This window comes from Bubalus kerabau, chromosome 2, assembly GCF_029407905.1.
Source record: "Bubalus kerabau isolate K-KA32 ecotype Philippines breed swamp buffalo chromosome 2, PCC_UOA_SB_1v2, whole genome shotgun sequence".
In the NCBI taxonomy this organism is placed as follows: Eukaryota; Metazoa; Chordata; class Mammalia; order Artiodactyla; family Bovidae; genus Bubalus; species Bubalus kerabau.
This window is the reverse complement of record NC_073625.1, coordinates 102776684-102791100: the sequence shown is the minus strand read 5'-3', so window position 1 is coordinate 102791100 and position 14417 is coordinate 102776684. Positions and strand designations below refer to the sequence as shown.

Below are 14417 nucleotides of genomic sequence, written 5' to 3'. Positions count from 1 at the left end.
CTAGCTGGCTCGTGTTAAGCTAAAGTCTGTAGTTTATGTTTAATGCCCAAAGAAAGCAGAGATTTTCTTTTTTTTTCTCTTCTTGTCACCAACTCAGATCACTGGGAGTACTCTCAAAATTACTTTAATATTACTCTAAAAATCCCATGACAAATGACAGGTACAATAGAATAACAAATCACCAATCCATATTTTTAAGATTATAGTAATTGTCACATCAATATATAGTCACTGGATTACAATTTCCCACAGAATAACTCAAAAGCAAAGTATCAACATAAAATGAAAAATACAGTTTCCCCCCAAACCTCAATAATATTATAGCTGCAATAAAATCTGTGGTTGTATTGTCTCTTTGGAGTCACACAAGGAGTCTTGCTACTCACTTTGAACACTTGGAGGGGTGACGTTTGAAGTTGATGTGCTCACATCTACATGGGCTGTTGATGATGGAGTTCGATAACCTATTTTGAAAACAAAATTTCCAAACTGTCATAGGAATTTACTTTCATATGTTTAAATGTGCCACTATACTTAACAAAGGTGACATGTAGAACATGGAGTATTGGATTTAGAAAGAATCTTAGTGCATACATAGTCTGATGGCTTCCTTTTATAAATTATAAAACAGAGTCCAAAAGTTCTATGCTTGTGGTTGCACACCCAATGCTTAATATTATTTATTCTGTGTTAACCCAGTTCTCCTTAGTGCAAGTGTATTACATTCATACTTTCAAAATATTTTATTTTAGTGTCTACTATGTGCAAGATGATTCACATGCAGTTTGAACAATGAAGACAAGATCTTCACCCCTATGGAAATTATCTTGTAGTGAATTTTCACAATTATATATAATATTTTCACATATGAAATATGGTTTCATGTTTACTTCAATTCTTAGCTTTCTAAATCATCTTAATCTTCATAAGCCATAATTTCCCATTTTTCCTTCTTCCCTTCCCCCCAAAATAAAAGACTAATTCATTTTCATTTGAAAATACCTCTAGAGATAAAGCAAGGTAGATTGAAATACAAAAATACTCAACTACAGCCACTGAAACATGTTATGTCTCTTGGGAAGACAAATGTTTAATAGATTTTATTTCTATGTATTTCTCCTTTGCTCCAAAACATATTCATGGTGGCTTACATAAATATTCAAATACAAGAAGATAAAAGAAGTGGATAGAAAGGGAAAATAAGGGTAGGAAAAATAAAGTTAGATAAAGAATGTTGAGTGTTGTTAAAACCTAGCTGGGGATATTACATAATGTATTTCTCGATGTAATATTCTCTTAGATATGGACTGCACATTTGGTCAGAATGTTCTAGTAACAATGTTAAGAAATAAAGAGCATTTGTTATACCACTGATGAACATTATAAGATAAAAAACAGTCAATTTTTAAGAAAATTACTGCTATTCTTTTTATTATGATTAGAAAGAATTTTCTCCCCAGTTTGTATAAAAAGGGTACTGTAAAATGTGTACAATATTCTCAATAATATCTTTACAGTATGGCAGCCAATATATTCTTTCACCCTCAAGCTTTAATTAGTAGTGAATAGCCTGGCAACTTCCCAGATATCTCAGTTCCTGGAAAGGGCATGCCTTAAATAGAAAACAAGGGTAATTGAATCTCTGAAAGAAGTATATATAAGATAAATAAATAAAATGGCATTGTGGCTCATGTGTGTGTGTGTGTGTGAAGTCACTTCAGTTGTGTCTGACTCTATGCAACCTATAGACTGTAGCCCTCCAGGCTCCTCGGTCTATGGGATTCTCCAAGTAACAATACTGCAGTGGGTTGCCATATCCTTCTTCAGGGAATCTTCCTGACCCAGGAATTGAACCCACGTCTCCTATGTCTCCTACATTGGCAGGTGATTTCTTTACCATTAGCACCAGTTGCAGGTCACATAGGAGATGATCAACAAGCATCATTTTGCAACACAGCCTACCAATGAACACCAAAGACATACTATACCCCAGCTCCATGAATCAGTCAGACATGTTAGATGTTGCTTCAGATGATGCCATTTGAGGAAAAAAATGTGCAGCCAGCATCAGGATGGGCAGAAAAAATGTCTTTTAAAGACAGGACACACACAGTTTCATTTATTCAACAAATACTTAGTGAGTTCCCACTGTGTACTAGCATTGAGGATAAAGTGCAGAAAAAGAGAATTTTTGCCCCTGCCCTCACAGAGCATATAATTTAGTGAGAAAAAAGGTCATTGTGGCAGATTACTGGTTGATCACCAAACCCAGTTCTCTTCTTTCTGGCACAGAGAAACTACATTTCCCAGCCTCCTGTGCAGTTCGATGTGGTGGCCATGTACCAAGTCCCAGGCAATAGACTGTGAGTAAGAGTGATGGCTGTTGCTTCAAGGCTTGTCATATGAAAACATCCCACACACGATCCTACATGATCTTTCTTCATGAGCTATCCAGATATTATGATGCAGAGTGATTTGGAAGTCAGCATCACATGTAACAAAGCTGGAAGCCTGGGGTGTCAAATAACTGTGGAGCAGAGCACTCAGCTACTAGCTTGGCCTTATATTGACTCTGTTAGGATAAATAAATTTATATCAAGTATAAATGAAGAAATGCAATTTTGGAATTTGTTGTTATTGCAGGTTGTTTCCTTTCCCTCATAAAGAGTGAAAAAGAACTGCAGTATAAGATGGGAAGTACTCTGGTGGAGAAAAGACACAGTGCTGTGAGATTCCAGAGGAGGAACGTGTAACCAAGGCATGGAGCTCAGGGAAGGTTTTCTGGAAGAAGTGACTTAACAATTAGGCTTGAAGACTGACAAGAATTAGCAAGACACAGAGAAAGAGAGCAATCAAGAAGCAGAATGTTCCAAGCAGTGTGGACAGAAAATGGGGGAGACAACTGAAGTCTGGTGAGAATGTTGAAGGCACTCTGTGAGCAGTAAAGAGATGAGGATACTGTCCAGCTGGTCCTTACAAGATGCTATGCCCCAGGGTAAGTGGAAGGTGGCCTGGACTCTAGGGTGAAGGCTGTAGGGAAGAAAAGAAGTCAGAAGGTTTCAAGTGTGGGCCCGACAGGGTTGGTACATAGCTGAATGTAGGAAATAAATAAAAGAGAGAAGTCAGAATAACTCCCAGTTTTCCAGCTTGGGCAGGTGTTTGGATCAAGGTGTCGTTATCTGAGCAAATAAACAGGAAAAATAACCTTGGAAGGCCCGGAGGTACAAAAATGAAATAAAATTTGGACAGATTGATTTTGACTGCATACGAGATATCAACTTCCAGCAGAGGGCTGGTCATGTGAGTCTGAATTTTAGGAGTGAAATTAGGTTGCAAATAAATATTTGTGAGACATCAGTGTGTAGACAGTAATTGGAGTAACTGAGAGCTCCAAGGAGGATGGGTCCTGGGAGAAGACAGAGCCTAGGATGGAATGATGGGGAAAACTTTCATGTAACATACTGGCAGGAGAAAAGGAGATTGAGAAGGAGGAGCCAGGGAGGCAGCAAGAAAGTCAGGGGCTACGTTATTAGAGAAGCCAAGGTGACGGAGGGTTTCCAAAAGCAGGGCCATTAAGCCCAACTCAGCAAATATTTGTAAGGGAAGACTGTGTGCCAGATGTTGGGTCAGTGCAGTCAAATGCTGCGAAGAAAACAGATTTCCATCTGGCTCTTAACTGCTAGGAAGCCATTGCATTAGACACATCATACTGCATCCAGAGTCTACAAGACAGTTTTGCAAATCATTTAGAGATTTGCAAAAGCAGTGTAGCTTAGCTATTAAAAGCATCAATTCCAGAACCAGATACCATGAACTGAAGCCTGCCTTAGTTCAAAGTTAGATGTGTGATCTTGGTAGAATCTATTGACCTTTCTCTCTTTCTCAAATTCCTCACATGTAAAATAACAGTACTTTTCTATACGGTGAGTGTATAAAGTACTTAGAAGAATGCCTGGCGTGAGGTAAGGACTAAAAAGTAATCTTAGAAGCTATACAACAGCTCATCTGCCGTTTAGTTCAGATGCTGAAAACACAGGCATATCGTGACAATAGATGACTTGAATCTCCTGATGAGTTCTACCATTGCTCCCATTTCCCCAGTCCTTCTAGAAGGGGGCTGATGTGAGGTAACCAATCCTTCCTTCCCTAGGCTGGCCCAAGAACTACATTTCAAAAGGCTGTACCAGAAAACGGCTGCCTGTCCGGGGAGAAGAGAACGGCAGCCTACTGGGCACTAGTTCTATGATGGAGTAGTCGTTTCTCCTGGCAGAGTCATCTGCAACTCTCCTCTTTCACCTCACTGAGTCCCTAGTGGTTCACATACCTGTGAAGTCATTCTAACATCTACCTCATTGCCTTCCACCACTCATCAAGTGATAGGGAAAAAACACACCAAAAGACTGCTTACAGGATACATGAAGTATTTGCAGAGTAAGCTCAGATTGTCTCAAACTGAGTATTGGGATCACATTTCTGGACACATAGGAAATTGAGCACTGGCATTCACCCATTGGCCAATCCTGACAAGGTTGCTGGGGCGGTCAGTCACTCTTCACTCCCCACGAGCTTTCTGCTGACTGTGCTCCACCGCGCCCTCTAGTGGACTTATCCGGAAGTCTCTGCGTGAAGAGCAGCTGTGCGTCTCCTCCACAACTTGTTCAGTCACCCGAGTTGTGAGCGAATCTGTAACCTCACGGATGGCAGCACGTCAGGCTTTCCTGTCCATCACCAACTTCCAGAGCTTACTCAAAGTCATGTCCATCGACTCGGTGATGCCATCCAACCATCTCATCCTCTGTCGTCCCCTTTTCCTTCCGCCTTCAATTTTTCCCAGCATCAGGGTCTTTTCAAATGAGTCAGCTCTTCGCATCAGGTGGCCAAAGTATTAGAGTTTCAGCTTCAGCATCAGTCCTTCCAATGAATAGTCAGGGTTCATTTCCTTTAGGACTGACTGGTTTGATCTCCGTGCAGTCCATGGGACTCGCAAGAGTTTCTCCAACACCACAATTCAAAAGCATCAATTCTTTAGCACTCAGCGTTCTTTATGGTCCAACTCTCATAGCCATACATGACTACTGTAAAACCATAGCTGTGACTATGCAGAACTTTGTTGGCAAAGTCATGTCTCTACTTTTTAATATGCTGTCTAGGTTTGCCACAGCTTTTCTTCCAAGGAGCGTCTTTTAATTTCATGGCTCCACAACTGGTTCATTATGATTTTATGAACCTATGGATCAAAGAGTGAATTTGAATTTCTCTCTCATCAAGATGGCTTTATCTTTGTCCTCTTTGCAGTAATTTCTTCAGTTATCTATTTTTAAAATTTTGCGTGATTATGTGTTTTCCTTGGTGGCTCAGTGATAAAGAATCTGCCTGCCAATGCAGGAGACCCAGGTTTAGGGAAGAGCCACTAGAGAAGGAAATGACAACCCACTTCAGTATTCTTGCCTGGGAAATCCCATGGGCAGAGGAGCCTGGTGCGCTACAGTCCATAGGGTCACAAAAAGTCAGATGCAACTTAGCAACAGACTTTTTTTTTTTTCATAACCATACAAAACAAGATAAAAAATACAGAGAAGTAAATAACTAGCTATAAGTAATCATTGGATACTGTGGAATACTGAAAGATATGATGTGCTTCTGCTCCTCCTAATTACTATAGGAAGAAAAGGTAAAAGAGGAAATGGGGAGGGGAAAGGAAAAACAAGAAAGACTATCTATGTTTTAGACAATTCTCAGAAGGATGAGAAAAGAGTGATCCCTTTACTCTGGGACTCTGTTCCTTGCATGGGAAAACACATGGCTTTCATTGTCAGTCGCAGTCTCTTATCTCCCCTCCCATGGACCAGGATCTTTTATTCATTCATTTATCCACTCTTCCTCCCTCCCTCATTCTCTCCCTCTCATTCTGAGAGCTGACCTTCCCAGTATTCACCAAGTGACTTAGTAAGTGAAGGCAGAAAGAAATGGCTGAAACATTGGTGATATGATCATAACAATGGTAATGACGATGAAGATAAAGGACGAGGAAGCATGACTGAATGACTTTCACTTCTTTTTCACCACCATCATCTAGAAATCTCAGGCTAATAAACAACTGCCAGCCATCTCTGAAAATACTTCTTACTTACAATGAACAGACATTTTCTGATTGCCCACACTGGGTGCTGGCACTGATTGGTAACATATGATTTAACTCTGGCAGGAGTCGCTGGGTATGATAACTAGGAATTTCATTTGTATTAAAACGACTGATTAAATGTTCTTTTCTGGAGGTCAAAAAATAATATGACATAAATCCTTGCTTACTGCAGATTTACTGCAGGGGAAGAATTCATTCGACTCCATCTAACAAGTGTTGTTCATGGACTACTGAAAAGAGGAACACTGCCAAGGCATGCACGCTGCCTTGATCCTCGCTTCACTGTGTCTCTTGCCTGGTTTAGGGAACAGTTCTGTGTCCTGTCATGAGCAGGCCTGTGGAGTTTGTTGAAGGCTGAATACATGCCGATAAGCTTCTGGGAACAAAAAGATCAATGGCACCTATTACTTTCTTGAAGGGGCCTAAGATCATTTCAGTCTTACACATCTCCAGCTAAATTTTGTTCTGATCTTGGCCTAAGGGTCTGTATCAAATTGCATGGGTTATGGAAAGAGTGACCCCTTTACTCTAGGACTTTGTTTACCATGCAGAAGTCAGAGCTGAAGCCATCCAGAGATGGCTTTACACAACAGTTCAAGATTAAGGCCCCTTGGCATTACATGACCCAACTTCAACAATCTCAGCATTGGTATCTCTTTCCATTTCCTGTCCATGTTCTTTCATTTATTCACCCAGAATTTGGGATCCTCTGTCTTCCAGGCATTTTGCTCAGCACTGGGGACACAGTGATCAGTTTCTCTGGGGTTTAGGTTTACAGAGGATATGGCTATTAACCAGAGACTCACATAAATCGATCCAAATATGAGAACACTGAAGGAGGGAAGGCCTAGTCAGCATCTCAGGAAGGCTGCCCTAGGGATGTAGAGGGAGAATGGATACAGGGGAAGGGCTGTGGGAGCTTTCAGGCCAAGGACACAGCGAGTGCAGAGGCCCTGCGATGGCCTCATGTGCAGTGGTTTAGTAACAGCAATGGGTGGTACCGGTCTGTTCCAGGGCTGCGCCTTTGCAAGCCCTCAGTGTTTGTTCTGTGTGTCGAACTGAACTGAGTGTCGTCCCCATGCACACTCGTGGCCTCAGCATCAGTAGGACAGTGATCAAACTGTGGCACATTGGTGGTGGCCAGCAATGCTTGTTTCTCAGTTGTTTTATTTTAACTCTGTTTCTGAAAGCAATCGCTTCCTAGAGCCTGACCTGGAGATTCTGTAACTTTAAGGGGACATGTGTATCTGACAATCTCTTGACATCAAGTACGGCGTTTTAAAAGACTTGTCTTCATACTCCTTTCAGTCAAGTCTTTATAAAAGATTTGTATTATATAGTCTGGCATGTGAATAAGTCATACTTGCTTTTTGTCTTTTCTGTTTCAAGGTTATGTTTGCATTCACAGCATGGCAAATCCTCTTCAGCATTCAATAGTTGGCCTTATATTATGACATATTTTGTAGGCAAGTAATACAGCAAGTATTACCCCATGATAGACAGTTATCTGCTTTGTTTAGAGGGCTAGATATTGTTTGCTGGTTGTTCATTTCTTCAGTTTGAATATTTACTGTTATTTAACCTTGTACATGTCCAGAGATACATAACCATGATCCTTGGTTTCTAGGAAAGAAGAAGGGGTTTAGAAGAAAACATCGCTTTATAGAAAATGTCTTGCTATATTAATTCATGAACTGCCATGAGGTTAGATGAGATTTGAAACTTTTGGAAGCCCATTTCTATTAAAACTTAAAATGTTTTTTCACTGAGGTTAAAAATTACCCTTTATGTTATCACTAGAAATTCAATTAAGTCAGAAGTTAACTCTAGTCAGTTCTGAGTTGAATGGAGGAGACAGAACATGTTCTGTAAGAACCAATTTGGTTGGCTCTTTGTGACATTAGAAAGCAAAACCCAACCTCTTAACCTGGACTCTAGCCATCTTCCCAGTGACTGTCCCTCTCATTGCCAGAGAGGGAAGGGCAGGGAAATGCTAGAGGCCTTATGGTGAACTAATTTGGGAAAAGTCTGAAATATTTTCCAAACAATTTAATTATTTAACATGGATAACTATGTGCCATATAAAAGATAGGTGAGCAGTTGTGATGTGAGGTAAGTGGAGGAAAAAGGATAAAATGGCAATGATCACAACAAAAAGGAATATTGATTTGGTCATTGCTTTCTTCTTCAAGTAATTAAAAAATACAAGTAAAGGTGTTGATTTATTTTAAGATTAATTTTGCTTACTGGACTCTTCCTATGATCACAGCATCCTTCTTGGCCTGGAATGTGTAAGCCTTAGCTTTAGACTTGCTCTTTATGCATTTTCACATTTCATACTCTTAATAATTATGTGATAATATGACTGTTTTTTAATATAAGAAAACAGTATTAGAGAAGTGAAATAACTTTCCCTGGGCTACAGAGCTAGTAGGTGGCAGAGATAAGAATTGAATCCAAGCCTGTCTGACACCAAAGATCACATTCATTCCTTTCTGGTGGCTTTATAGTGCAGAGATTCTTGTTGCAGCTCATGTTATCAGAACCAGGGCTTAGTCATGGACGTGTTTGGTCATGGTCCCTAACACACAACCACCCAGAACGGAAACCTTTATAGCCTCGGCTTCTCTCCTGTCTCCCATCATCACTTCTTAGTTTCCTGTCATGAGACTACTCAGTGTTCAGGTCCTGACCAGGTGCTTTTTCCTTTAGACAGCCTTCTTCTTCCCTTTCTAAAACCCTTCCTTTCTTAATCACTTTCTCCTTCACACTTTAGAAAATACCCTTAACTCCCCCTCCCCCCAGGCTTTATTGAGTTACCAATACTTACTGATGACCATGCATTATCATTGTTCTAGGTGATGGAGATTTATCAGAGACAAATCAGACCCCAAAATCCAGTCCTCATGGGATTTACTTTCTTGTGGGGAAAAGTCAGACAAGTAAATTATACAAGATGTGAAAAGACAGTCAGGAGAAAAATAAAACAGGGAAAGAGGACAGGAAGTGAGAGAGAGGGTACTGCAGTTTGAAATGAGTTGGTCGTGGAAAGCCACATTGAGAAGGTGACATTTGAACAAAGATTGGGAGAAGATGATGTGTAAGCCATGCAGATTTTCAGGGGAAGAATTTCTAGGCAGAGGAAACAGGTGAAAAGACCTTATGTGGGAGTGACTAGGGCATGTTGGAGGGACAGCAAGGGGGCCGAACTTGGTGAAGTACAGGGAGTGAGGGGGAAAGCAGAGTAGTGAGAATATAATAAACATTTGACCTTTCAGGCCAACTTTACAGATATCTGCCTTTTCTCACGCCCACTTCCCTCCTTCACTCATGAGAACATGATCTTGGTGATCTTCATTGACATCCAAATCTATCTCACACACAATTCTAGATTTTTTTTTTTAATTAAAACACAGTCACACACTTTAGACAAAGACAGACTGGTTAATTAATCAACCACTCTATTTCCTACCTTGGGTTCCTATCATGTTCCCAAAGGGATTTACCATTGTTGTTGTTTAGTTGTTAAGTTGTGTGAATTTTTTGCGACCCCATGGACTGTAGCCCGCCAGGCTACACTGTCCATGGGATTTCCCAGGCAAGAAGACTGGAGTGGGTTGCCATTTCCTTCTCCAGGTGATCTTCCAGACCCAGGGATCTAAACCTCATCTCCTGCTTTGCTGGTCGATTCTTTATCACTGAGCCACCTGGCAAGCCCTCAAAGAGATTTAAGGGAACTAACAATAAAATGTAACATTTTGATGCTATGAACCAGGTACTTTAATTGTTTTCTATGCCAAGTCTCCTCTGTTGCTTTTAGTAACCCACTGAGAAAGGCACAACCCATGCTAACACTCTTCCTTTTCTCTTTGTCTCTCTTTCCCCATTTTCTTCAAGCATCCTCACCATCGCCATGCTTTTCAGAATTCTGTTTATTACTTGTCAATCCATCACACTGTGGCCAAGAACTACAGCTTTCTGTGGACCATCTCAGTAGTAAATCATAACCTCGTCATGCTTGCTTCATTTTCACTGAATTTATTGTACCTACTCATGCTTTAATTTTTAAATAAAATTGTATATACTTAATGTGTACACTCTGCATATAAGTTAAATAAGCAGGGTGACAATATACAGCCTTGATGTACTCCTTTTCCTATTTGGAACCAGTCTGTTGTTCCATGTCCAGTTCTAACTGTTGCTTCCTGACCTGCATATAGGTTTCTCAAGAGGCAGGTCAAGTGGTCTGGTATTCCCATCTCTTTCAGAATTTTCCACAGTTTATTGTGATCCACACAGTCAAAGGCTTTGGCATAGTCAATAAAGCAGAAATAGATGTTTTTCTGGAACTCTCGTGCTTTTTCGATGATCCAGCGGATGTTGGCAATTTGATCTCTGGTTCCTCTGCCTTTTCTAAAACCAGCTTGAACATCTGGAAGTTCACAGTTCACATATTGCTGAAGCCTGGCTTGGAGAATTTTGAGCATTACTTTACTAGTGTGTGAGATGAGTGCATTTCTGTGGTAATTTGAGCATTCCTTGGCATTGCCTTTCTTTGGGATTGGAATGAAAACTGACCTTTTCCAGTCCTGTGGCCACTGCTGAGTTTTCCAAATTTGCTGGCACATTGAGTGCAGCACTTTCACAGCATCATCTTTCAGGATTTGAAATAGCTCAACTGGAATTCCATCACCTCCACTAGCTTTGTTTGTAGTGATGCTTTCTAAGGCTCACTTGACTTCACATTCCAGGATGTCTGGCTCTAGGTGAGTGATCATACGATCATGATTATCTTGGTCGTGAAGATCTTTTTTGTAAAGTTCTTCTGTGTATTCTTGCCACCTCTTCTTAATATCTTCTGCTTCTGTTAGGTCCATACCATTTCTGTCCTTTATCGAGCCCATCTTTGCATGAAATATTCCCTTGGTGTCTCTAATTTTCTTGAAGAGATCCCTAGTCTTTCCCATTCTGTTGTTTTCCTGTATTTCTTTGCACTGATCGCTGAGGAAGGCTTTCTTGTCTCTTCTTGCTATTCTTTGGAACTCTGCATTCAGATGCTTATATCTTCCCTTTTCTCCTTTGCTTTTCACTTCTCTTCTTTTCACAGCTGTTTGTAAGGTCTCCCCAGATAGTCATTTTGGTTTTTTGCATTTCTTTTCTATGGGGATGGTCTTGATCCCTGTCTCCTGTATGCAGAGTACATCATGAGAAATGCTGGGCTGGAAGAAGAACAAGCTGGAATCAAGATTGCCAGGAGAAATACCAATCACCTCGGATATGCAGATGATACCACCCTTACGGCAGAAAGTGAAGAGGAACTAAAAAACCTCTTGATAAAAGTGAAAGAGGAGAGTGAAAAAGTTGGCTTAAAGCTCAACATTCAGAAAACGAAAATCATGGCATCTGGTCCCATCACTTAATGGGAAATAGATGGGGAAACAATGGAAACAGTCTCAGACTTTATTTTTTGGGCTCCAAAATCACTGCAGACGGTGACTGCAGCCATGAAATTAAAAGACGCTTACTTCTTGGAAGGAAAGTTATGACCAACCTAGATAGCATATTGAAAAGCAGAGACATTACTTTGCCAACAAAGGTCCATCTAGTCAAGGCTATGGTTTTTCCGGTGGTCATGTATGGATGTGAGAGTTGGACTGTGAAGAAGGCTGAGTGACGAAGAATTGATGCTTTTGAACTGTGGTGTTGGAGAAGACTCCTGAGAGTCCCTTGGACTGCAAGGAGATCCAACCAATCCATTCTAAAGGATATCAGCCCTGGGTGTTCTTTGGAAGGAATGATGCTAAAGCTGAAACTCCAGTACTTTGGCCACCTCATGCGAAGAGTTGACTCATTGGAAAAGACTCTGATGCTGGGAGGGATTGGGGGCAGGGGGATCAGGGGATGACAGAGGATGAGATGGCTGGATGGCATCACCGACTTGATGGACGTGAGTTTGAGTGAACTCTGGGAGATGGTGATGGACAGGGAGGCCTGGCGTGCTGCGATTCATGGGGTTGCAAAGAGTCAGGCACGACTGAGCGACTGATCTGAACTGAACTGAATGTGTACACAGGATGATTTGATATACATATACATAGTAACATGACTTCTACACTCAGCCCATTAATATATCATCACTTTACACAGTTAATTTTGTGTATATGTGATGAGAATGCGTGAAATCTATTCTCAGTAAATTTCCAACATTCATTACAGTATAATTAGCTATTCATCATGCTATACATTAGATCTCTAGACTTATTAAACCTTCTTAACTCCAACTTTGTACATTTTGACCAATAGTGCCCCATTTTCCTATCTCCTCACCCTTGGTAACTACCATTATACTCTGCTTCCAGAGTAGACTCTTTTTAGATTTCACATGTAAGTGAGATCATATAGTCCTTTTGCTTTCTGTGTCTGGCTTATTTCACTTAGCATAATGTACACCATGCTCACCCATGTTGCACATCAGGATCTCCTTTTTTTAAGGTCAAATTATATACATATATATATATATATATATACACACACACACATATATATTTTTTAGTCAGTGGGAACTTAGACTGTTTTCATATCTTGGCTATCGTGAATAATGCAGTGAATATGAAGGCACAAATATCTCTTAAAGGTGGCTTATTTCATTTCCTCTCTGTATATAGTAAAAAGAGAGATTCCTGGATCAAATAGTAGTTCTACTTTTAAATTTTTGAGGAACTTCATAAACCATTTTCCATGTTTTTTATACTATTTGCAGTTAAAGTCTGCATCTTCAGTTCAGTTCAGTCACTCAGTCATGTCCGACTCTTTGTGACTCCATGAACCGCAGCACGCCAGGCCTCCCTGTCCATCACCAACTCCCGGAGTTCACTCAAACTCATGTGCATCGAGTCGGGTATGCCATCCAGCCATCTCATCCTCTGTCATCCCCTTATCCTCCTGCCCTCAATATTTCCCAGCATCAGGGTCTTTTCCAATGAGTCAGCTCTTCACATCAGGTGGCCCAAGTACTGGAGTTTCAGCTTCAACCTCAGTCCTTCCAAAGAACACCCAGGACTGATCTCCTTCAGAATGGGCTGGTTGGATCTCCTTGCAGTCCAAGGGACTCTCAAGAGTCTTCTCCAACACCACAGTTCAAAAGCATCAATTCTTCGGTGCTCAGCTTTCTTCATAGTCCAACTCTCACATCCATACATGACCATTATCTGTGTCTTATACTCCCATTAACAGTGTCAGGGTTCTCTTCTCTCTATACCCTTGCCAACACAAGGATACCTTTAATTTTTTGGATAACAGGTAAGAGGTGATATTTCATTGTGGTTTTGATTTTAATTTCTCTAATGATTAGTGACGATGAGCAGCTTTTCATATACTTTTTGGCCATTTGTATATCTCCTTTAGAAAAATGTCCATTCGGGTCTTTTATGTTTTACCAGGTTGTTTCTTGTTTTGCTATTGAATTGAAGGAGCTCCTAATATATTTTGGATATTAACCCCTTATCAGATATATGATTTACAAATATTTTCTCCCAACCCATAGATTGCTTTTGCATGTTGTTGTTTCCTTTGCTGTGCAAGAGGTTTTTAGTTTGTTTTTTTCTCTAAGTTTGATGTAGGACACTTGTTTATTTTTGCTTTTGTTGCCTGAACTTTTGGTGTCATATCAAAGAAGTCATAGATGAGGCCAACTGATGTCAAGGAGCTTTTCCCCTAAGTTTTCTTCTAGGATTTTTATAGTTTCAGGTCTTATATTTAAATTTTAATCTATTTTGAGATGATTTTGGTATATGGTATAAGAAAAGGGTCCAATTTAATTCTTTTGCAGGTGGATATCCAGTTTCCTAGGCACCATTTATTGATGAGACTATCCTTTTTCAGTGTGTACTCTTGGTACTTTTGTTGAGAATTAGTTTGGGTATATTTCTAGGCTCTCTATTCTGTTCCACTGGCCTACATGTCTGTTTATGCATATACCATACTGCTTTGATTACTGCATCTTTGTAGTATATTGAGAAATCAGGGTGTGGTTTCTCAATCACTTGAGAACTCTGTGTTCTCAGCAATGAAACACAGCTCTGTGTTTCCAACTCTGTTCTTTCTCAAGATTGCTTTGGCTATTTGGTGTCTTTTGTGAATATGAATTTTAGGTTTTTTTTTTTCTATTTCTGTGAAAAATACCACAGGAATTTTGATAGAGACTGAATAAATTTTTGAATCTGTATATTGCTTTGAGTAGTGTGGACAATTTAACAATATTAACTGTTCCAATCCA

The 14417-nt window shown here is 40.2% G+C and overlaps 1 protein-coding gene across 1 annotated transcript in view; it reads right to left on the bottom strand.

Moving 5' to 3' along the window:
* Positions 1-14417, bottom strand: part of CD96 (CD96 molecule) — a 98595-nt gene that overhangs the window by 15982 nt on the left and 68196 nt on the right. Inside the window, exon 9 of the mRNA XM_055570266.1 lies at positions 387-464. Coding sequence (XP_055426241.1) covers positions 387-464 — 78 coding nt within the window. The remainder of the gene's footprint in view (positions 1-386; positions 465-14417) is intronic.